This window comes from Prinia subflava, chromosome 3, assembly GCF_021018805.1.
Source record: "Prinia subflava isolate CZ2003 ecotype Zambia chromosome 3, Cam_Psub_1.2, whole genome shotgun sequence".
Classification (NCBI taxonomy): domain Eukaryota; kingdom Metazoa; phylum Chordata; class Aves; order Passeriformes; family Cisticolidae; genus Prinia; species Prinia subflava.
The window spans coordinates 47,794,111-47,820,065 of NC_086249.1; the positions used below are offsets into that span (position 1 = coordinate 47,794,111).

A 25,955-nucleotide genomic window follows, 5' to 3' on the forward strand; every position below is an offset into this window, starting at 1 on the left:
GTTTGTTTTTTAAAATGTACATGGGTTTCCATTTTGTTGTTTCTGCTTGTCCTTGTGCTATTAAACCAGTATTTTGAGTTTTCCATGGTGTATTGCACCAATCTCAAGGAAACCTAGACCAGTATAGCCACAAGAACAGGAGAAGTTTGGAATGGCAGGGGTGTTGGGTGTTGTTTCCATCCATCCCACTGAAGCAAGCTACCAAACCAGGCTGAAAAAATCAAGACTAACTCTCCCTCCCATGCTCTGTTGGCTGACAGGCAGTAGGAGACAAAATGAGAAGCCAAGACTGCTTGTTTGCTGAAGGCATGTAGATGCAGAGGTTAGAGCAGGAGAGGAGCTCTTCAGTTATTGCTGTTGCTGTATGCCAGTCATAGACCAGGACCCCACTGAGTCAGCCACCATACAAATGTGGAACAAAAGCAGTAATTTTTGAGCTTTGGTTAGCCAGTAATTCACATCCCTTTAAGGACAGGAATTTGCATATTTATGGTTGGGCAATAGCAATGCTTGAGTCCATTGGAGCCTCTCCTGTTACCTGTACACAGGGGATTGTGTTGATGGGAAGAATCAGTGTTCCAGCCAGTGGCCATGTACTGCATTCAGCCCTTTCCTCTGAGTGAGGCAATTGTACTTCATTTTAGGAATAACTATTGAGCCCTGGGTGTTTTCCTCATTTTTCTCAGCTTCAAATAATTTTTGTGACAAGCCATAACAGAATCTTGTTTTCGTCACAAATGGATGTTAAGTAAACCATGCACTAATTCTCCCAGCCAGAGGGAGGATCTGTGACAGCAACTTCTTCCATATGCCCATTTTCTATTTTCAACTCTTATTTCATAAATAACAGGCTTTCAGAGTTGCTCACTCCATACTGCCCAGCACTACTAGTTGCATGTCTACATCAGAGGACTTGCATCCAAATCTAGAGTTCAGAGCATATACACAAGAGGGAGGCAGTTTAAAAAAATAAAAGAACATGAAACACCCCCGAAAAGCAGAAGCTTTAACACTGTAGACATTTAAAAACCACAGCTCTGCACATCCAGATTTATCCTGCCATGGCACTGAGAAACATTTGTATTGTGCCATTGTATCCAGGGTTACTTGGGCAACAGGTGTCCCTGAAAGCAAATTCAAGGAGCACACACCTAACTCTACACTTCCACAGCAGGGTGCAACACTTGGCACTTGACACAGATATGAGTTTCCTGTTATTACAGCAAGATTACAAGCCCTCAGCAAGAAGGAAGAGACAACAGAGGAAAAGAGGTGGCCGCCAGAGACAGAAATAGCTTGTGTTTTTTGGAGGATCTCTGCAGCCCATTTATATCATGGTAGGCCATGTACCTGGTCAAACCAGGACAGCCACTGCCCACTGTGGCCCTCGCTCCTCAAGAGGGCCAGGGCTTCTGTCAGCATGGTCAGGGTCTCTCATAATAGATCCAAGTGCAGTGACAACTTTATTCTGATCAGTTATTTGTTGCTGCCATGGCCCTGCCCCTGCCTGGCTCCTCTGAGGCCAGGATTGCGAGAGATTACCTGTGAAACATGGCAGGAACAGCCAAGCATGGTCATAGCAAACCCAGAAGGATCATAATTTCTTCTAGGAAAAACATACTTCCTATGATGGAAGGTGATTGAGAGGAATTTGTACCTTCCTTGAACAGAAGGCCACATACAAAACAGCCTGATACACCTGTATGTGGACTGCTCATCAAATACTTGATTAGCCATTGCTCTCTTTTCATTGTCTATCCATCTGTAATTGGTAGACAACCAACCCACATTTGCCGGGTAAGGTTTGTGCTAAGCTGTTGACTTGAATCTGTTCACAGAAGCAAACAGCAAGTGCCAGAGCCTGAAGTGGAGAGAGAGAGACTGGGGAAATACAGTGGGGAGAACATAAAAAGCTCTTGGCAACACATTGTCAGATAAGCTCAGGAAATCACACGGATATACATCTTTCAGCACAACTTGTTATAGTCTAGGTGGCACTTCAGAAGCAAAAAGAAAATCAGCCTTGCAGATCTCAGTACTGCAATAACTATTTTTAGATGTCTGGCATCCTGAGGTGCCCATAGCTTTGCACTGGATACAGGGCTGCTCCTATATATAACAGAGCTGTCCAGTCTTCTGATTTTTTATGAATTCATTGCCTAATTAAACCAGAAAGTCTTCAGTGAAGGTGTAAGCTCTCAAAAGAGAAGACTGACTACACCAACTGATATCCCCACAGGGCTGTTGGTTTTCCATTGCCTGTCCCCTGGAGAATCACCTTCTGTGTCCTTCTGTGTTCACAAACGACACAGCTGAGTGCCGTGGTCCCGAGCAGTGCAGGACCAGCAAGGGACTGCTGACATTCCTGTACCACGGGGGAATGGATGCTCTGCAATGCCTGAGCTAATCACCAGTGCATGGCTCACCACCTGAAGCAGCCCTCCAACCCCTGAGCAAACAAATCATGCTCTCTCTTATGGATCCCCCAAAAATTTATCCATGGAAAATCTAATGGCTTCATCCCAGTGGTTTGAATTTCTCTGGATGGGTATTTAGACATGCAGGGAATGTCTTATTAATAGAAAAGTTCCTCCAACTTCAGGAACTCTCAGAGTTCATTTTAAACACGATCAAATGCATGGATTAGCTAACATTTGATTAAACATCTCCAGTGACAGTTAACAGGTTCCTTTGGTGCTTGATGCCTTTTGTGGATTCCTGGATGTCTCTTGCACTACTGTTTACAGAGCTCGGCCTCAAGCAAGCATTGTTTGCTTGCATTTACAGATAGGCTTTATGACAGTTTACTACCTGTAGAATAAACCTTTGTCCCAAACTCAGAGTTCTCTATGCTAGGCACTGTATGGGGAAGAGGAAGACAGCTCCTGCTCTGGTCCTTGCTTCCTCCCTTCCGTGTTGCTTTAAATATGAGCATTTATCATATGAAATCGACCCTAAAACTACCATGTATTAGTTCTTCCATCTTACTGCATACCTAAAATACATCTAGGAACCTCTCAAAACCTGAGCCTCCTCCTAAGTGCTAACAACACATTCTCAAATGCTTTGTCTAGACTTGAAATATGTTCAAGCAGCAAAGTTCAAGTGGGGAACAGACAACATGTGTAGTTCAAGATAAAATAACTGGAGTGAAGGCTAATCTTCAAGGCCAACACATTCTGCCTTTCTTCAACAGCCTGAAGGCAGGAATGAGATTGAGTAAAACTTTTGCATAGGACATGAGATTTCCCAAAAAAGCCAACCTGATCATCTGTGGGCTCAGACATCTTTTCCCAGTATGTCTGTTCTCCAATGGTAAGAAGTCCAACCAACTGCACTCTCTCAACTTGAAATCCCCACATCAATGCCTACAGACAGCTAGGTTATACAAACACGAATCTAATTCACATATTTAAGCATATACAAAACAACAACCTCTCTCCAGTGCCTGAAAGGATGAAAAAATATAAGCTTTTTCCTACACTTTGACTACAAAACAACACTTACAAGACTTCAGTGTTTTGTTACTACGAAAACATTCTGGATGCAAGGCTTCCCCCTAGTGGAAAATCCACGAACTCTTCATTAGAAGCTGCAGTTAAGGCCTGGAGAAACAAATGCCATGAGTACATATAATGCTGCTGTTGAAACAGCAAGTGGCAAGTGCATTCACACGTGCCAACACGATTATGCTTGAACCTTCTACGTCACACTTAACGCTTGACCTCTTTCTAGATGCTACAGCTGCAGGGATGGGAGAAACCATCCCTGTCACCTTAATTCCCAGTTCAGGACTAAATGTTTGCTATCCATATACGTAGCAGGTCAGGATTTTCTGTTAGGACCTGGGTTTTGGAACAAGCTTATTTCTTATGATGAGAAGGTTGTCAGCCTTGGGGTATGCCTGCCTGCCGGTAGGAACAGAGGCAGGAAGGAGGGCATACTGTGTGAGATGGCAGGACCCTATGTGAGATTAGATGCTGAGTCAATGAGCTCTCTTGACATTTATACTGTTAACAAAATTATTTGGTTGTTGCAGGGATCAGCAATAGGGGTTTTAGAAAAGCCACAACAAATCAGCTCAAAACAAAAGGTTTTCAAAGATGCAGAAAACAAGACAGGTAACTAAATAAATGCACTATAATTAATAGCAATTGTAATCAAGGCATCTATAGCTTCACATACAGTCTGTGAAGGAAATTTGAAAGTGTTGCTAAGACTGGTAAAGAGCAAATGAAGCCTAATTAACCTGTATAGCAAGAGACGACCGAATACTTCACACAATCAAAGGGCTGCTGTATGAATGCAAGGGCTGCAGAACATCTGCTGGGGCTGGGCAGCAAAGCCAAGGCCAAGTTAGATTTGTGCCCAAGCCTTGTGGCACATACATCCCAGTGGTGTTAGTCCTATATTCACCATTATGTATTCAGGAAGCACTGCTGCTACTCCCATCGTTTTCAGCTCCTCCTTACGAGCTTTCACAAATCCCGAGGAAGGGCACAGCCACAGCAGATCCGACTGAAATGCCAAAATGGATAGGCAGCTTCTTGTACCAGTGGTGTAACATTTTTGGTATCCTGCTAGTCAGTGGGGATAAATCCTAGGCCATGACAGTTCACAGTGCTGGCACAGTGCCCCAAGCAGCAGCAGCGCCTGCACTGCAAAGGAAGAGGAGCTGCCCCTGCCTCAGACCACTGCTGCCACACTTCCCCTGCACTGGGTTCTGGCCATTGTGTGATGAACTCATTAACCACCAGAAATCAGAGCAGTCAAAACAAACGTTTCCATCAGTTCAACAAGCTCAGTTTAGCTTTCCTCTCTGAACGATCTAATGCTGCCAGGCTTGTTTAGATAAATGAGGTCCTGGGATTCTGCCAGAAGCCTTGTGCTGCATTTGTATCTTTTCCTTCTTTCTGCCTGGACACCTTAAGGTAGCAGCAGGTAGTTAGGGCACACAGCATGCTCTGCCCATCTGCAACAAACATAAAATCTGGAGATCAGATTGACAAGCATTTGTTACCCCAAGAAGTTCACACCTGCAACAACAGCCCTAAGGAAAACTCCACAGACTGCATGCCTCCAGAAGTTGCAAGAGAAAACCAAACCATGCACTGAGGGACAGAAGACTCAATTTCCAGAATTATCCTAAGTTTCTACAACTCTTAGCCTAGATATCAAAACTATTCATCTACATTATCAAGGAATCCACTGCTGAAGAGGTACTCTGGCTGTTTTTGCTGAAGTCTGACTTCAAGTATCAAGCTAAACAGCACAGGACTGGATAAGCAGTCCTATCTAGAGTGCCACAGCCTTCTTTTGAAGGCCTGAATTAAATATCTATCAGGAGAAGGTTAACACTAAAAAAAGACAGAACACACGTATCTCTTCATGTCTTCACTGTATGCTGCCAATAGGGTGACTCCCAGGTGCTGCTGAACCAAAACAATCCCCTTATGGTCCACCACCTTTCCCTGCCTGAGACATCTGTGTGCAAGCTGTTCCACAGCAAGCGGCACATGGTGAACACGTAGAGACAAAACCACATCACCATTTCTCAGGTAGTGTGTTACTATCACAGCATCACACAATGGTTTGGTTGGAAGGGACCTTAAAGACCACATGGTTCCATGCACCCTGCTATGGGCAGGGACACATTCCATTAGACCAGGCTGCTCAGAACTCCATCCAACCTGGCCTTGAACGCCGCCATGGATGGGGCATCCACAGCTGCTCTGAACAACCTGTTCAAGGGCCTCACCACCTTTACAGGAATTAATTTCTCCCTGTTATCTGATCTGAACCTACTTGACTGCAGTCTGAAACCATGACTATTTATAAACACACATATCAATCTGCTAAATAGTAATTTTTTCCTTAACTGCTTCCAGAGTTAATGTTAAAGCAGTGAATGTTGCAATTCAACAGAAAAAAATGAGAACAATGGGCTAAAGTTTGATGTCCATAACTATGCAAAAATTCCAAAAACAAGGCAAGTGTGTACAAAATAATTTATTACAGCATAACATGTTGGCAATATTTTACAGTGAATTTTCCATTCAACAATTTTTTAATCTAAATAGATGACACACAAAGGAGAATTTTAATTAGAACAGTTTATTTGTCTTAATAAAATCCCCTCTTCATGAACTGGTATTTGCCTTTGAGGGGCTAGTTAATACTACTGAAATTATTTATATTGCAGTGAAATAAAAACAAACCGAGATTGAATAATTCCATTACAGTTTCCAGAGAACAGATTTTCTGTACAAGCCATGGTATAATTATGTTTAGATAGCAGTTCTTATAGAATGTAAAGCTGTCATGAGATAATGTAGCCATTTTGTCGAGCAATGCTATGCTTTAAATAGGTATATTAGATTTAAACTTCCATTTTGATGTGTTGTATATTTAATAGTTAATGCACCAGAATACAAAGTAAGAAAAAAGGTTCATTATGATCTGTAGTCAGCCTCTTTGTGATCCCTTAAACAGTTTTGAAATGTAAAACGTATTTCTCACATACTGTTTTGCCTTGCAGCACCTACAGCAATAGCATTTAGGCAGAAGTTCTGGAGTATTGGCCATAAGTAGACAAGTAAGACTTTTAATGGAGGTAATACAGCACACCCACCACTGAGTTTTTATGATGCAGAGAAAAACTGTATTCCCCATTACTGTACCTTCTGCATTTGTCCAAAGCTGGAGCAACTTTTTTCATCCTAAGTGTCAGTGGGTGAACAGATGGGGAGAAACCAGAAGGAAGAAGAGGAGAGATGGAAGAAAGGACAAACAACAGTATTCAAACTCATTACGTCTTCTCAGAGAATTGCTTCAGAATATTAAAACTTTAAGATGTTAAACTTAAAATAAGGATCATAAAATTAAGGAAACAATAGCTATGGAACACAAGGTAGAGGGAACAGTTTTCAGAAAACCTTAGATATTTGTTGTTTTCGGGTTTTTTTACACAAACCTTATCTTCATAACTGTCAACACTGGTTCCAATATAAGACACACACCTGACAAAAACATGCAACCCCCACAATGATTTCATTGTTGCTGTGCTTCAAAAGAAACCAAACTGACCAAAGATTAAAAAAGAAATCCAACCAAAACAACCCAGAAAAAAAAACCCCTAAAGAAGAGTAAAGACAAAGAGGGCAATTCAAGCAGCACTTCAGTCTTAATCTGCTAAAAACTCTCAAATGATAATTTATTAACAAGATATGTTCACATATACCTGCATATGTAACAACACTTAAGTGAAAGCAGTCTTCAATAACCATATTACTGTGAGGGAGAGCTGATGAATTATTAAAAGACTTAAACCTGTACAAGTATAAACATGAAAAATGCTAATTAAAGATGTTTACATAAATATTGGCAGTTTTCCTTTGGAGGGGAAAAAACCCTAATAGCATACTCCATTTAACTATCCAAATATTTTGTTTTAGATATCTGTTAAAGATATTAAAATACAACCTGGAAAAGTAACCCTGATCTGTATCCAGCCAGCATGTAATGAGAGTCAGAGTTTCATATACACGTGTGCATGTAGGTATACACACACACAGGGGCTTGCACAAGCTGCTTCAGATTTCATTGGACAGCAAATCATGGTTGATGGCCGTGTGATTCACAGATGCAATGCTGCTGTTGTCCTCGTTTGTGGCAGGCATGAAGGCAGACGTAAAAGGGAACAGTTTATGACATGCTGCTTGATATTCTTCACATTGAGCGTGGCAGCTTCCAAAACTGCCATCAAGCAATGCCTCAAAAACCTTTGTTAATGTCTAAAGAAACAAAAGCAACAGTTAATAAATGCAATTTACAATTGTTTTATTTTTAAAGGCACATACTATTAAACAATACTAGTCTGAGCAAACAGGTTTATCTGTTGGTATTTATATATCTTTTAGTTACAGGACAAATTTGAAACCTTATTCTTTTAAGTATTAATTTATCATGATAAATGAAGCGTGCACATTATCCTGTGTTAAATTACATACTATTTGAGATCCCACACAGTTGGTGGCTTTGTATACTGTATCTTTTACCTTCACATTTTTGTCTCTCATGTTTTTATCCAATCTAGTTGCAACAGCAATTGCTTTTTCTTGTCTTGATTTGTCCAGGAAATACATCATCTTTGCACCTTATCACAAAACAAAATGCACAATGTTTAGTTTTCCTAAATGCCATGCTACATATACAGACACACAGAACCTGAAAACTTACACATGAACATGAATTAGACTTCTTTCAAGTTGTAATAAACTTAATCTTCCTCCCTGACTTGTAACTGAAAACTAATGGTAACTGAAAACTAATGAAACAAATGCCATTTTGAAATTTTTTAGAAGCTTAAGGACTGAATAACACTGCAAAAGTGACACGCCTCACTTTACTGACAGGTCTTCAGCAGAGAAAAATATCACAGAGTACACTGATGACAAACCCTTCAAATCAGCAGGCTAAATGAAATCCATCCAACCAGTGCAGAAGCAAGCAATCCTCACAGACACACTGAATTGTCTTTAGAAGTACTGGAGGCAGGTGAACAACAGTTACTAAACAACTGTGGACCATGGCCCAGTGAAAGCTCAGGCCAGTCCATACGGCAGCACGCAGGGCCATGGCTGCTCTAAGGGCACAGCTCAGGTACACGGAAAGCACAAGTTTCCTGGACCAGACTACATTGCTGGAAAGGAAACCACTGCATTATGGAACTACACAGCTGCTTGGACCACGAACAGTTTACCAAAACTGGTCTGGGCATCTCTGCAAAATTCTGCTCCTAGTATCATAGCTGCCTTAATTTAAAATCTCATCTTAATGAATGTGTTGGCATTTCATGTACTTTCCTTTGCCCAAATACAAAGTCCAGACCCAGCCCACTTTGTAATCTACTGCAAAAACCAAAAAGCTTCATCATTTTACTGGAAAAGTTTAAACCCCACACATTCTGAATGTTTTGTCTGTCTTTTGGTTTTGCTCAACTCATTTCCCCAATTATTAGTTTTAACAATTAAATAAAGTTTCCTAGTTCTTATTCCTTTTTGTAAGTTTAAGAAAATAAATTGCTAGACTCAATGTAGAGCCACTATTGCCTAAAACACTTATATTAGCCTAGTTACTCTTGCCTAAAGTTAGAAAGGCTATGGTACAGAAATTGGAAAGAGGTTAGAAGTCTGCTTTATAGTTTTTTACCAGTAATTTTAAGCTGAGAAAACATTCATTTGTGCTCTCAAATTTAGGGTTTAGGTCTTTCAGGTCTTCACATTTGCAAACTTTAATTAAAGATAACTGTTCAAGAAACATAAAAATTATACAGTAGGTAAGTCAATTGCCTCAAGCCTGTTCCAGCACAAACAGAAGATTGACACACAGCTGAAGTCCTAAAGCTACCAAGAACCTACTCAGTGACTAATGTTTTCCATAACACTGGAGAATCAGAAAATAAGATCTGTAAAGCAGCCAGTGAGATGCTAAACAGTTACAGGAGTGGAAGAACACACCTCTAAGAATTAGGGGCAATTGACTGCTGAGATGTGTATTTGACTTCTCAAATCTTGAGCCTGCTGGCAGCAAAGGAGTACGAGTATTTCTTTCAAAATGCTGTCCTGAAACACAGATCTTATAGAAGCCACTAGAAGTTTGTGGTATTCTACCTAACCCTCCTTTAGGAGCCAACAACAATCCCCTGAAGTCAACTCCTTCCAGTTATTCTGGACAGACCCTGGGTAACTTTTAAAGACCAGGTGAGGTTAGCCCTAAGTACTTGAAGTGCCTGATAAAACCACACTTACTGTTGTTTCTTAACTGCCAGAAATGCATTTTGTTTTCTCTACCAGTTTATCAAGTCACATCAATGTTCCAAAACTTTCTGTACTCAATTCCAACTTCCTTTACTTAGCTCCAGCAGCTACTTGTGGCTCTTCTATATAAACAACATCTGAGTGTCAGATTTCAATATTTTCACTGCTGACCATGAAGCAGAAAAGCAAAGGCTGCATAACAAGTTATCATGGTACTTTTATTGATGCTGTTGCTATGGGATGAAGTTATGAGTAGGAACAGAGACATTCCAGTTGAAAAGAAAATAGAGAAAAGCACTTGCTAATGGATATGGGATTTTGTAATATATTTTCTAATATTTCAAAAAAGGAAAAAGCTGTAACAGGAAAGATGACAGTGCTTCAAAACATGAATATCTATGGTAGTTTGACTGCACTTTTTGAAGGTAAGGAGCAATTAATTTATGCATCTAATAAAAAAGTGAAGTACATTTTAAAAAATGGTACAACCAGACAGAAAGGCACTCCTCAACATAAACATGCAATTTTACATCTCATTAGAATTTATGTATGAATTCATAGAATGGTTTGGATTGGAAAGAACCTTAAAGATTATCTAGTTCCACATGCCCTACCATTCCCAGGGACACCTTACACCAGACCAGGATGCCCTAAGCCCCATCCAACCTGGCCTTGCAGACTACAGATAAAGATTCTGAATTTACATCACTTAAATCCTTTTCAAGAGCATGAAAAAATTAGACAAACCTGACAGTTGGTGCTGAATGGAGGTAGCATTTTGTTTGAGAAATTCTTCATTAAAACTCTCCAAGTTTTTATAAACAAAGATTTTCTGCATTTCTTGAGTTAGGACCTTGCTCACAATTTCTGGGAGGTTACTATGGTCAGACACTAGAAGAGGGAAGGCAGGGGGGAGAGAAGCAAAAAATAAAAAACCATTTAAACAACTGTAGAAAACATTGAAACCACACACATCATTGCTAAAAGTCCCAGTTTTAAAATTTGTGCACTTAAACAGGAACCTCAGATCAAAATATGTCAGCACACAAACACTGCTGATGCATTTACAGAGGAAACATTCATACAGGGTGCTCTGTCATGTAAACTTGCTTCTACAAGTTCACCACACAAATTGTTTCAGTCAGAATCTCTCTCTGCCACTTATTTTCTTAAAACTCTAGGTTTTCCAGAATCCTTAGAACACTCACTTTTCTGTGACATCTAGCCAAAATGAATTGTTGGGTCCACCTGGTGGATTAATGGAGGAAGGAGCAAAATATAATACATACACAGTAAACTGGGTAGCACAACCTGTGTTTTCTTTAGTACTGCCATGGAGAAAAACCCATTTATTTTTATTTTTATTTGTATCTGTTTGTGTTTCATGAGTATACATCACAAAAATATGTAATTATGTCCTTGCAGAATGTAACTTCTTGTATCTTTATAATCACATATTTCCTACACACATACCAGCTTTAGAGAATTTAATCAAGCACTCATGTAGCCATGGGTTATTCCTGTTGATAGCAAAAGCTCTTTTGACAGACTGTAACATTAACAGAAACTTTCCTGTGGAAAGGAGAAAAAACAAATGTTAGGAAACCAAGATTAAGAATACAGAACTTTTTCTCTTCATTATCAATTAGTGTTTTCTTCAGTAAATCTAGTACAAGTACTAGAAACAGCAGTTACTATACAGACTTAGAACAGAAGTTTATTTTCTCAATTCAATTTGCTTAATAAAACAAGTTCTTGCTGCTCAATCTCTGGCAACACTGCACAGATGTTACCATCTATTTACTTTTGGTTTCCTTTAGATAATTAATGATCACACCACAAATACCATTCCACAGTATTTATGAGTATATAGCACAACATAGTCTGCTCTTGGGGTATTTTTTGTTTAAGGGTGACTAAACAAAAACACTATTTACCCTATTATTATTGGATATGATAGACACCTCAGCTTCAGTCAGGTATTTATTCCAGATCATTTTCCACTACACTTGGATAACACAGGCTGCACTGAAGGATTAATATTTTGTAGAACAAAAATAAAATTAGGCAGTACTTTACCTTTTCTAAAGTATATTTCAAATGCTAATAAATGTGTTTCTATATCATCTCCAATAAGATTCTTAAGTGGTATAAGGAACTTAATGGCTTCTTCTAATGGATTTTCTACCTGTTTTAATAAAAGAACAGTGAAATTTATGGCTTAAAATAAATGTCAAATAAAACCCAGAAAACAGTTTCTGTTATTCAGAGCATTTAAATAATCAGAGGTCAAAGGTGAACTGCAGCTGGCTTTCTGAATTAAACTGCACCACAGCATTTTTATTTAAACAGTAAGAATTTTAGAAGTGTCTGTTCACCATTTCATGTTAACAAAGACAGCATTATTGCTAAGTCTGGCACTGCTTGTGCACTCAAGTGTTGTAATTTAGTATTTAGGAAACAATTAAATACCACCACCTTACACAACAAGCTTGAAGTTTACTGTGGTAACAGAGGCAGTTCTCTGTGCATAGAAAAATGCTGGCTCATGTCTTCAAACTTTGTAAACTGCAACAATTTCTATTATTTTTTCCTCTATTCACTGTATGAAAAGCAGATTTCTTCAGGCAAAAATGCATCTTTTTGTTCAGTATCTATTTAAATGAACCATGGCCTACTGTTTGAGAAAAACCCCTGAAATTTAAGGAAAGCAACAGTATTAATGTAGAACTTGGATTTATTGAGGAAAAGTTCTTCTCTTTAGTGTAAAAAGAGATGGACTACAAAAAGGTACCTCTGCATGCAAAAATGATTTTATAAAAACACCTAGATTTTTTTAGGAGAATCTGATAGCAAACATATATAAGTTTTTTATGACAATTACAAGAGTTTAACATGAAAAACCATGCTAACCCTTTCCAGTTTTTCAGGAACCAGCTCTTCCCTAGGTCCACTTGTTTCCTCCTCCTCTTCATCTCTCTTTTTCTTTTGATTTTTTTGCTGTCGTTCTCTTTCTGCATGCTTTCTTTCTTCTTCAAGTTTTGCTTTCTTCTGTGCTCTTCTTTGCTTACTAAGCATTTTCTTCAATTCTTTGGCTGAGAGATTTTCTACAGATTAAAGTAGCAGACAACATACAAACATTTAATTCAAAATCTTGTTTCCCTCAAACAAGTCAGGTCATTATGCTTCTCTCCATCTCAACATGGCAAACTGTTAAGTGATTTCCATAACTACCATCAGTCACCAGAGCATCACCACTACACAGGCCAACACTGCTGCTGCTTTACTGCTCACAGCCTAACACAACACTTGATCTTGCATATTTTCTCTTACACGGCTGTTACAGAAACCTCAGTGATTTCAAAAGTTAGCTACACGAAGTTGTTACATCTGTCACAGGTTTTACCTTAGAAAATGAACACTGGTAATACTAAGCTCTCATTTTGACTGTAGCTTGTTTCTAATGCCATCTAGAAACATCCAGATGTATTTTCATTCCATCTGAAAAGATGCTGAACTTGCTATTTTTCATTAAAGTGTCTGACTACTATACAGCCATGATAACTGCACTGATTTAATGCAAATGCCATGGATAACTAAACAGAAATTATCTGTTTAGCTGGAATAACACTGCAGCTTCCAGTTTGCTTACCCTGGTATTTCACTGAGAGTAGGATTTTTGCTAAATGTGGCAAGGCACAGAAAAATGGGCTCCCAAGGGACTAACACACCTATTTTGTGGCGATGGCAGCATGACCTCCCTGCTTGGGTCATCCCTATTCTGAGGCAGGGAAGCAAGTGCTCTTTTCACCCCATCCACACAGTGCTGCCTTCTCCCACAGATCAGCTACTGAATTCCAATGAACAGCAGGCAAATGAACTAATGTGACTTCTTAGACACCATCTACCTTTATGATATATTGCTATGCTCTCTGACAGATCCTCTGTCACACACTTATCTTACATTATATACAGAAACAAATTAAAGTTGGAGAGAAAAAAGGTGCAAGTTCAACTGTTCAAATATGCCTCTTCATTACTCAAAAGCAGGCACAGAAAAACTTATTCACCTCTGAATAAAGGTAAGACTTTATTTGCAATATTAAGTGGCATTTTTGGTTTAGCTTTCCTTTTTCTCTATGTCAAATATTTTTCCCTTTGCAAACAGCCAGGCATGAATTTCACTGCTTTGGACAACGGCCACTGCAAGGCTGACAGTAACTGCAATTCCACTAAATGAGAAGCAACTATTTATTTTAAAGTAAAAAAAAAAAATCTTAAATAATCTGCCATTGAACCCTCAGATTTCCAAACCACACCCCACTGGCTTCCTAAGAATGTCTGTTTTCCATCTAATATTAGCTTTAAATAATGTTCTAAACATATTAATATTGCTTATAGATTTACCCACATATTCTTTGGTCAAGTTGTGTGGTAAAACTTAATGCAGTAGTAACTGGTATTACCATGTCATAAATTAAATAGAAGACCAAAATTAAATTATTACAATTCAGACCTCTTTTCCACAAAATCTATCAAGTGCTTCATAATTCATTAGTTAAAAATATTTGTCTAATGGCTGAATCTGATTTTAATGTTCTAAAATGTCACTCCTCCCCAAATACTCGAACACTACAGCTAGGTTCATTCATGTTCTAGTTCTACAAAGCAGTGAGATGTGAACAGAGAGAACTGTAGCCTGTTATTGATGATCTCTTTTCAGCTATTGTGACAGAAAAAAAGAAAAACTTGTGTTCTATTTACTCTGTAACATGTAACTTACTTAGCTTATGTTTTTACATGTGTCACAGACATATGAGCCTTCATTGAAGTGTAGGTACCTGAATTCACTTCTTGCTCTTTGCTTTCATTGGTAAGAGGATTATCATGGAGCTTCAAGTAAATTTCAATTGCTGATCGGGCAGCCTTGAAGTAGAAGGCATGTTTCCTGAGCACATCTTCTAATCTCAGAAGGTCTACATAGGCACGGAGAGTCATCTTTCTCATGCAGTATGTGTGGAAGTCAAATTGATCATCTGTTATCTCAAAAAAATGCTAAAAAAAAAAAAATACACTCATACTTATCCTTTACTTAGTCTACTTTTCATTAGATAGAGGTGAACACAGTTACAATTGCTATTACTTACAGACAATATTTAACAGGTATAGACATATCCTTATAATACTGACTGTTCAAAAGAACCTATCGGTAGGGAAAAACCTCAGTTAACAAAGCCTATAATGTGATTATTCAAAGACTTAGGCACTCTAAAATGTGACTGTTCTGATTAGGAACACAACTGTCAAAAGTCAGCATAAAGTTAATGCACGAATGAATAGCTGTCTAGTTAGGAGATATGGTACTTTATATTGAAACTTTCTCACTTCAATAATAGCCTTTCACATAATAGCTGGAGAAGACATCTCCTGTTACAATAAATCAAGTATTAACCTGCTGTTAAAAGCCATTATACTACAAGTTTTGTATGCTTCTAGCATACAAAACTGTGCTGATTACACCAACAAGTACCTTCCTTTGTATATGAGCCATACTGGGGAAGCAATGGGTGGTGCTTGCACCTACTTACCCTTTCTACTTCATGGCATTTTTTCAAGGCATCACCATACTTCCCTAGCCTTTGGTAAGCTGCGGCACATTCCGTCTGGAACCACATACACTGCATCTCATTAAGGTTCTCCATGGCAGAAGTTCCTTCCTGAAATAAGTGTCATCATCAGGTTTTGCTATTGTCATTTACCAGCTGCATCTTTCAACTGTGGCTGGTTTCAGGCCACTAGGAGCCTAAATCAATCCTTCAAGTTACTTGGAATACAACAGGAAATGAATACCCAGTGACTGACAATAACACCTGTGATATTCAATGCTCCCCCAGGTAGGTAGAAAGTAACAGCTTGAAATTATTAAAAAAACCCAATTATCTGAAGATTAATGTCTCAACAGGTTTTGAAGATTAACTCATGCTTGTACACACAGTCTCACTTCTACAATTTGGGGTCAGAAAAGAACATTATTGAAAAAAAAATTCTTGAGTTCAGCAAACAATTTTAGCTGTTTCCCCCATCAAGTAAGTGGCATCACCAGTCTAAAAATCCACCAACATATTCACTGCTTTATCACGCAGTATGAGCAATTACACATTTCTTAGAACTTGTTTGTCTAAATAAGCCAAGTTAGATTTATGCTTGATATTTTGACAAGAAAAAATCCTAGGATTGAGACTTCATAAGACCTGTAATGTTCCAGACTAAATGAACTGGGAAAACAGTCCATGTATCATTAGGTTTTCAGAACAGTCTTTATAGCACAAAAAAGACCCAGTTACACTCAGTATTTAGTTACTGAGGATGATATTTATCCTGTCTTTCCAGATATCTATGATAAAATTCTGTCTCTCTTACTTTAACACTTCTGACAAGCAAAAACGATGAGTTTTAGTAATCAAATTTTCAGTCCTAGAAATACCTAGCAAGCTGGAATCCAATTTCAAGTGTTACCACACGTAAAATTTAAAAGAATGAAATAGCCTAATTTATGTATTCCAGGATATCCCACAAAGTAGTCTTCATGTTCAGTTCCATGAATTATATGAAAATCTGATGTTTATAAATCCAAATTTTGTCCAATATCAAAAAAATAGAATTTAAGTGCTTATCCTATCTTTTAGGGATAGACTCCACTTCGACAAAAGTTTTGTGCGTAATACTAGCTTAAGGAAGGAAATGTTCAAGTCTAAATTAATTTAGGTTAATACTAAATCATGAATACAGTACACACTCCTGTGCAGTTAGATCAGATGGTACCAAAGAGAAACAACAAGGTATCCATCAGATGCGTTTCAAAAGCAGTATTTTGATGTACGGCAATAAAAAACGCTCCTGGACAACTAAATTTCAACAGCCCTTTTTCCCAGTATTTAGTGGGACACTTGGAGTACTGCATCTATCTCTGAGGCCCCCAGCACAAGAGGGACATGGGCCTGTTAGAACAGGTTCAGAGAAAGGCCATGAAAAGTCAAAGTTGGAACACCTGTCCTGTGACAAAAGGCTGAGAGAGTTGAGGTTCACCATGGAGAAGAGCAGGTGGGCTCCAGGGAGACCTTACAACAGCCTGTCAGTACATAAAGAAGTTCATAAGGCAGAAAGGAAGAGACTTTTCACCAGGATTAGTAGCAGCGTAAACATGAGCAAAAGATTTGAATTAAAAGAGGGCAGCTTTAAACTGGATGCAAGGAAAAAAATTCTTTACTGTGAGGATGTGGCAATACACTGGATTGTAGTCGCCCAGGAAAGTTGTGGATGCCCTGTCCCTGGAAGTGTTCAAGACTGGGATGGATGCAGCTTTGAGCAATCTGAGTTAGCCAAAGAGGTCCATACCCATGGCAGTGGCATTGGACTATTCCATCTTTAAAAGGCCCTTTGCTACACAAACCGTTCTATGATTCTTCTGTAGGTTCTTACCACCAGGCATAGGAGCATCATAATAAAAGATATTTGATGAAAAGTTTAAGTGAAAAACCACCAGAGGCAAGCAAAACACCTCCTAATTAAAGCAATATACTTGCCCTTGTGAATTTAGAGCACATCTCCTCTGCATCCTTCACCATATTTGCTCGCAGCATGTACTTAGCACATTTAGAATTGATAAATCTGTCTGCAGTATCCAAAGATTGTGCTTCATCCATCCATTTGGCAGCTTCCTTGATGTTACCTACATGCTGTTAGGGAGAAATAAAATAGTTAACCTTCAGTAGAGGCCTGCTATAGACCATCTCCTGAAAACTGTATTTGTTACTGTTATTTCTCCATAAGAACCAAAAGCCAGTGTTATTCTCATTCCCCCACTCCCAGATTTTTTTCAGAATTACAATTCGCTGTAAGTTGTGACTGGTTTTGCAAAACCCAAACAAAAGGGTTTTCATTTTCTTCCTGACAAAACAGTGCCCAAAAAGAAACCCACGTGAAAACTGATACCCATAACCACTGAAACTGAAATATCGCCCACACATTCACACGAGTTTCATGGGTTGATTTTTCTTTTATACACTAGGTACTCCACGTGTCCAAATTCCCCTTTTACCTTGTAAATTTTTGCTTTTAAATAGAATAGCTCTATTAATGTTGGAGTGCTTGCAATTGCAGCATTAATGTAATCCAAGGCCAAAGAACACTGGCCAAGTTTGTCAAAGTGCTGTGCCAGGAAATACCGAACCCAAAGCAGTGTTGTTGGGGGCTCTTTCTCTCCATTTTCTGCAACAAAATGGGAAAGGTTACAATAACCAGTAAAGCTGAAGACTGCATTTGAAAAATGAACACAAAAACAAAGCTTGGCAAATTCAGCAAATATTTCCTGTAATGAATTTTTTTACTAGAAAATATAGTAACTATGTTTTGCAAGAAGTATCAGTACTTCAACAGTTCCTGATAACTTCCATAAACAGTATTAATAGTTAGAGACTAATTAACACAAGACCATAGAAACTTACCACATGTACTAAAAAGGTCACAAGTTTTCAAAGAAGCTTCATAACCAGTAACAAGTTCCTGGATTGTAGAAACCTACATATCAAAAATAGGATGTGCTTAAGTTTTGTTTTACTATCATTTTAACAGAAACTTATACACTGAAAAGAATACTTGAGCAAATTAGAGAAACTATACAAAAATAACTACTTATTTTGGAAAAAAATTGGATGTATCTTCACATAGTCTACCTCACCTTTCAGAGGTATTTTTGATCACCCATTTTAACTGGTGATGTGGCAGGTAAACAGGTTGATCTCAGACAGCTTACAGCAGAAAGTGTTCAAGTCCACATGATTAGTATCTTCCATAAATATTCCAAAATATAACTTAATTTCTGCTATTCATTTTTAAGCATTGAAACTGAGCCAATTTTTAAAAAGGGTGCTTTGAAAAAGACCATGTGTGAACTTCCCATAACAATGAAGAAACAGACTTCTGTGGTTTTTTGGCAGGTTGATCTGTAGTATTAATGATTTTTGTTTTGTTTGAAAGGTATTGTTGCTTAGAATGCAGGTTCCATCTTTTGACAAAAATCTATAAGGCTAACACTTCCTGAAATCAGACCTTGTCAACAATATTGGCTTTCATTCCTGGGTTTAAGACTCAAAATTCATCCATACTGTTTTTAATTCACACTATATAGGTTTGACATTTACAGTAAGTACAAAACGTTAGATTCTGTGCATTTCATGACAACTATTCCAATTCCAGGTCCACAGCTCAAAAATGCCACTGAGTATTTCTAAACATTTTATGAAGTGCTCAACCTGTTTTGTAGCTTCATTCAAAACATGCCCACCACATCCAGCAAGCAACCACCAAGCCTCTTTAGGTAACAAGAACAGTATCACAGTAAAAATATGATCTATGTATATACACTCGAAACACAGAAGGGACTTAAAAATGTAAGAGCTGACTGTAAGCACAGCAGGATAATGGCTACTTTCACCATTAGGTGAAATCCCTAGAAGGTAAAAACCTAAAACATCAATGGTTAAAAGTAAGATGATCCTACATTTTAAAAGCTGGTTGCAAGAGTAAAATAGAATTGTAGAGACGGCAAAATTTTTAAAAAGCACCAATTGACAACGTATGCATTTACTTCAAGATATACGTTGGGAGAGAAGGGAGAAGAGAATAAACCTTGTTCTAAAAGATCAAAGTATACAATTTGAAGGATACCACTTAATTTAACCTAATTCAGCACAATAGGCAAAAATGGTTTCAAAGAGAGCAGAGAAAGTGACACACCCAAGTCACATATAGGCACTGTAAATATCTCAAAAGTGTAATAAAATGTATAAACACACATTCTGGAAAGCTCTCAGCAAATCTCAGAAGAAATGAGTTTTAGTAGCAAAATCTCATAAAATATAATAAAATGTTACTGGACTTCAAATAACTACCAAGGGATAAAGGAACGTGAAGAAGTCACAAGTAAATGGATGAAGGCAAACAAATGCATTAAGTTGTTCTCTGGCCTGCCTCAGACATCTGTTCACTGGAAGAAATCAACACCCTCACAAAATATTTGAAGATTCTTCTCTCTAAAAAAAAGTTTAAAAGCAGAAGCATCTGCTTCAGATAACAGGGTTGCAGTGTGTGTATGCAGCTGTGTAAGTGTTACTTCCTTGCTGATGTTCACTGCAATTTCCAAGTACTCCCAAAAGTTATTGTCATCTGGCTGCTACTAACCTCATAATCAGGGAACTGTGTGTAAAGGGAGAAAGACTGCTTCATTTCTTGAATAAGTACACCCCACCACCAAACTCTACATATAAATGCTTCAATTACCACACACTTGGGTGTACAGCTTCACATCTGGACAAAGACCAAGCCACCACCAGAAAGAATGGCTTCACCACCCCTGAGCCTGGTCCCTGCTTTGGCTGAGTGCTAGTGACTGTATCCAGGGTTACAAGTGATTTCCTCCCTCTTCCACCTCCGTGCACCAATGCCCAATTTCTCATTCCATCAGCAGCTGGCACTGGCAGTGGACAGACCTGCAACATCCCTCTATGAGAGTTTTTAATCAGCCGACATTAACAGTGAAATAAAATACTCTGAATCTTGAGGAGATGGAGAATACCAAGATGTATTCTGGTGTAAAAGATGCCAAGTTCTTCCAAATTCAGAAGTCTGCAGAGGTTTTGGCTTTTGCAGTTCAAGAAAATACACTGTAATTGTCATTCTGGAAGCTACTACGAACAATACATTTGGAACCAAGTATTCAGTGAAAGCAACAGCTAAGAAAATGCAAATTGGATAGCTGGATTATTGCAGACATACTTATTGAAAATGGCAGTATCTTTTCCTCTTACTTTTTATGCTTCAGTCTCTTGCTAGTAATTTAGGAAAATAATTCCAGGTTTGTGTGCTGCTTCAGGGAGTAAATGATCTGGAAATATGAACCATAATTTCTGTGTCCATATGAACTACAAATTTAGTTGGAAAATCTGTCTCTTGAATTTGCTATTATCTGTATTCTAGAATTACCACTGCCACCTTAAAGGCAATAATATTTTACTGTTGCTAAAAGCTACAGCATTCTTCATAATTTTATAATTTCCAAAAATTGTGCTGAGGTATCTGGAAATACCATAATATTGACCAAAAACTATTTCAAGCAGAATTATTCTAGGAAAACAATGTTTGTTCTCTTGCCATTGAGTTGAAAAAGCTTAAGGTATCACAGAAGTGTAGCTGAAGTCATCAACAAATCTCTCATTTCATTACAAAAAGACTGAATTAATTCCTGGGGTCACCAGTTTCAGAAGCCTCTTAATCAGAATTCAAGCCACAAACCTTTTCATAGGTCACTGTCTGCACCTTTCCTTCATTCCGGAAGAACAATGAGCTGAGCAGTAACACTCCGAGAAGGAGGGAATGGGCTTTAGCCTTCCTCATCTGCACCAAAAGTGAAGTGCTCATTTTTCCTCATATACCCTTAAAGATTAAAATTGTACATGCTCTCAAACCATTATATATTCTTGTCAACTGCAGTAATCCTGAAAGTTAAAAAAGCATCTTCCACACTTGGTACTACCTCAAGCAAAGACTCCACAAAGGTTGCAATGCTCTTCCACTCCTGTGCAGTTCATTTCCATTGGAAAGGATAATTTTGTAAGTAAACTTTGAGTAAATGCCTTAAAATGAATGGTTGAGAAATACAAACAGACTGGAATAAATATAATGCACACACACCATAATTTCTTTTTAAATTGTAAATAACAAGAATCGAATCAATTTGGAAGTCCAAGTCTGAAATACCTTTTTCTGTGAGCACCAGTTTGTAATTATTTGATTAGACCAATACATGTTTTGTGTCCTCTTTTGTAAGGGACAGCCTGAGGGAAAGTGACTGTCTTCTAGGTAAATAGGTGCTGGCTAGAATTCTTCTACCATCTTTTGTAGCCATTACAGTGGAACCTATGGGCCAGTCATGAAATAGAAATCTATGCTGCATGCTGTACCATACACTGACTCCTGCTACAGAAATTTCTCTTTAGACAAAAAGAGGCCTATCAAAGGTAGAGAACAATAGGTAAGAACTACAGTAGACTAAATTTTAGTTTGATGTTTTTCTATATTCCATATTAATACATGGAAAGTAAGTTGAATGAAATGACAAAAGGAATAAAAACAAGGAGAACCAGCAATACAGAAACGTTAACAAATATCCGTAACAAACGTGAGGTGAAATACATAATGGAAGACGAACTCAACAGCCCACTACCACAAAGCAAGGATGCAAATTTTTCAAGTAAAAAGCTTAAATTTTCTGGTTTATTTATGGAATCTAAATAACTACATTGATCCCACATCCTATTAAAATTATAATAGACTTCTGTTTCAATGACAACCTTCCAAACACCAATACAGTATTTCCTTCAATGAAACAACTGCAAGAAAAGGAACTAAATTACTGTAATGTACTATAAAGTGGTTAGACTTCAGTTGTGTCAGTAGTTGTTTTTTCAAGACTTCAGCTTGTTCATTTATCAGTTACAAATACTTCAGTTAACTATTTTTGTTTTTAGTTGCTCCCATTAGAATTTAGTAAAAAGTTACCAGCACTTCTAGCACAAACACAAGTCAAAAGCTACCATATAAAGGCAGTTTGGGAAGCAATCCACATGTTGGCATTTAGCACAGGTTTGAGTCCCTGCCTTTTGATTTCCTGAGGACACATTTAGTATAATCTGCTCCATTTTCAAAGCAAACTGACCAAAAGGGAAACTTTGAACACTAGTAGTGAGATGTAAAGTTTCAAGGTGCACCCATAAAGCTGTCCAAACAAGAAAACATGCTACTGATCTATAGATACAGATGCAACAGTAATCTTTAGCTTCGAAAAACTGATTATGCATTAGTACAGGCAAATCTTCAAGTAAATCCCAAAAATAGTTTTAAGATGTGTGTTCTGGTATGTGCTTTTATAAATAGATTTCACTCTTGAAAAATTCATACATAATTACATAATTACACTACTGATTCAGGCGAGGGATACATTATTGAGCCTTAAACATCATCAGCAGCGAAAAGGACACAAAACAGTCAGGGACACTTAAAACACTGAAATGGTCCATCATCATGCATCAAATGGATCACTTCTGGATATAATCACACAATAGGAGACTGAAGCTGTAAAAAACCACTTTGAATGTTTCCTCCTCATGGAATGCCTAATAATCACACATACCAAAAGCTAAACATTTGCATGTTGTGGTTGTTTTGGGATTTTTTTAAGAAAACTGAAAGTTTCTCAAGACCAGCTATTCATAGTTCTGTAGTGCATCCAGAAAAGTTTTAACTGTTCAGTTACTTTAATGAAAGCCACTTTATTCTCTTTCAAGCATAGTCCACTGAAGGCTACTCCTAAACAGCAAACACTGTCTCTAAGATGATGCTGCTGTCTCAGAAAATAGTCTAATCTCAGTGTCAAGTCTACAAGATTCTGAAATATCAGTGTCTCATATTGTACTTTGTTCTTCAAACAGAATCCAATAGATTCTGTAAGTTTGAAAACCCCTTGAGCTGGAGATTCTTCCATGTGGGAAAACGGGAAAACTTCAGCTAATCCTTCTCATAACCTCCTACAAAGGGCTAGAGGACAAAGACTAGACAACAGTTTTTCAGCAGATGACTTAACAATGCTTCTCTTAAGCAATTTCTGGGTACTTATTTGACAGTAATTAGAGCAGATAGGTACTAGAAAAATAAAAATTTCACAAGAATCTCACCTACTCAGGTTCATCTGTCTGTGAAAGAAGGATGACATCGAAGAATCATTCTACATTCAAAACCCGTCTAGTATCAGACTGGGAAAAAACAGAGTGAAAGTCCAGGGGCTGCTTATTCCCCACCTATGCAACAGGACTTGTTTGAGACATCAATCTTCAAGTATTTAAAACCTCCAGTTGAAGGAAAAAGACCTGTAATGTTCAGGAATCAAAACTGCCTTGCTATTACTGAGCAGGTATTTTTCAAATAGTTAGCAGCCTGAAAGTTCAGACACTGTATTTTGGCATAAGAATCAGATACATTCTCTATGGGCAGGCCCTTCATTTCGGGGACAGTGTTAATAGAGCATTACCTTTCTGAATTTCAATATGCAGACAACTTTAACAACAACTGTAGTGCTTCCTGAGGAGGGCAATGTTTGCTGCCAAACTTTTCTCCCTCCTTCAAAATAAGGGAGTAATTGCCCATGAACATCATCTTATATTGATAAAGCACATCTACTATTCTAGCAAAAGGACATCTAATGCAGAAAAGCCTGAAAAAGAGAGGGAAAACAACTGGGAGGAGGGGATACCCTTCATGAATTTGCTCATCCTGTGAAGGATGAACATCATCTTGTGCTGGAAAATACATAAGATGATTCCTAAAACAGATGTTCTCTAATCTGGAATCTGACAATCTGACTTAGATGGCAAGCAGCTTTTTATGATTCAAAGTGTTGATATGGGTGGCCTTCACCACTGGGAAGATGAATTTTTCAGGTGGTTCTAAAGCTCTGGAGCAGGAGAAGCACTGTAGAAACCACCTGCAAAGGCAGTATTTCCGCAGCATTTTCACTTAAGGCAAAATGATGCATACAGGGGAAAAAAGAGCATGTGTACTTCAAGGAAAGGTTATGTCATCTGTCCTTGAAACTCGGGATTGAACAACATTTCTCCTTAAACAGAGAATGCTCCACATAAGCATCTTTCCTGAAGAAAACTTGTTTCTTGCACATGATGCATGGTGCTGATGACACTGGCCCTGCTGGTCACAGAAACCAATCCCAAAGAAGCACTTTTTTATCACCAGCAAATCAAACGAGTACTTATTTGGAAAACCAACTCCTAAAGATGCAAAACCTCCACTTTAATAGTAGAAAAGTATGTCTCAAAGCTTGGTTTACATCTCAAAGTACAACTGATTTTTTTACTTATCTCCCTTCACCAGCTTTGCTAGTAGTGGTGCTTATGTCTATTTTTATGTCACTCATGTCTACTCAAGAAACTGGAAAATAGCTGTACTTCTAAGAATATCTAAACCCTCCTATATCCAGGTATCTCCACTTCCATAGATTGAGGTTAGACACCATTTGCAAATGACTTTGCTACACAGTACCCAAAGGAAACTGCTGTTGTGCAACTTCAAAATACTCAGTCTTCATCATCTAGAAAAAAATGGGATACCTAGAGACTGAATGACAAACAGCCTTTAACAGCAGTTGACTGTTGTCATTGCAGCAGAAAACCATGCCAACATCAACAGAAAATCCTTGTGACCAAATTAAGAATATCTTTCACAACACAAAGAAACATGCAGTGTATGCCCTGAAGCAATACTCTAAATACCTCATGGGAAATGCAGAAGAAACAACAAAAATAGTCCACCAGAGTACTATGTCAATACTTGAAGTTTTTGCTACAAGAAGATCTTATCTAAGAGAGTGATAAGAAGGTGCATGAAGCATTATCAGTATCACATCTTGCAGATGTGGTATCAGTACACCCCGAACAACATTTATGAGCTTAGTACCAAATACATTAAGAAAACATACAATGCAGTTGCTGGCTCAGAGTTCTGGAGAAGACCTTTGATGACAACATTTTGAACAGGGTTTCCAGCTGGTCTGTGCACACAGCACCAAACCAAGCCTTTCTTGAGCTGTCTCCAATATCAGTCCATTTCTGAGACAGTGGTCATCATTCACACATATACAAAGCCAGCCAACACAGCAGAGCTGAAAGCTGAACCCACAAAACAATGAAGATTCCCACTATTATAAGGTGGTTCCTTTTCTTTTGATTATGGTCTCCACACCATTCTAAACAGAACCTTCCCCAGAAACAGCTTAGCACTAGAAAAAGCTGTGACACAATGACAGCACAAACAAGAATGTGTCCCGTTGCTCACAGAGACAACTTCCATAGCCTCCCTGAACAGGGTTACTTGATTGCTTGTGATGAATGAGCCAGACTTACAGCCTGGCAAGGAACTTGTACTCCCTTCTTGAGAAGGGCCTCTGGAAACACTGTGATGGAGGATCCCAGGTTTAGACTCAGTTAAGCTCTGCCCATATGGCAAACCTCCAAT

General features: G+C 38.3%; 1 protein-coding gene across 2 annotated transcripts in view; it reads right to left on the reverse strand.

The window, feature by feature from the left end:
- Positions 1-5,994: 5,994 nt before the first annotated feature.
- The window catches only part of NAA16 (N-alpha-acetyltransferase 16, NatA auxiliary subunit), a 61,920-nt gene continuing 41,959 nt past the window's right edge, over positions 5,995-25,955 (reverse strand). The window contains exons 10-20 of one of the 2 annotated variants that reach the window (XM_063392169.1): positions 18,323-18,395; positions 17,917-18,086; positions 17,402-17,554; positions 15,407-15,535; positions 14,660-14,873; positions 12,732-12,925; positions 11,898-12,006; positions 11,292-11,390; positions 10,566-10,709; positions 8,058-8,155; positions 5,995-7,793 (exon numbers count right to left, since the gene is read on the reverse strand). In XM_063392169.1, coding sequence (XP_063248239.1) covers positions 7,593-7,793; positions 8,058-8,155; positions 10,566-10,709; positions 11,292-11,390; positions 11,898-12,006; positions 12,732-12,925; positions 14,660-14,873; positions 15,407-15,535; positions 17,402-17,554; positions 17,917-18,086; positions 18,323-18,395 — 1,584 coding nt within the window. In that variant the 3' untranslated portion in view covers positions 5,995-7,592. Of the gene's footprint in view, positions 7,794-8,057; positions 8,156-10,565; positions 10,710-11,291; positions 11,391-11,897; positions 12,007-12,731; positions 12,926-14,659; positions 14,874-15,406; positions 15,536-17,401; positions 17,555-17,916; positions 18,087-18,322; positions 18,396-25,955 lie in introns of those variants that run through there. The other variant, XR_010079657.1, reaches the window with a different exon arrangement.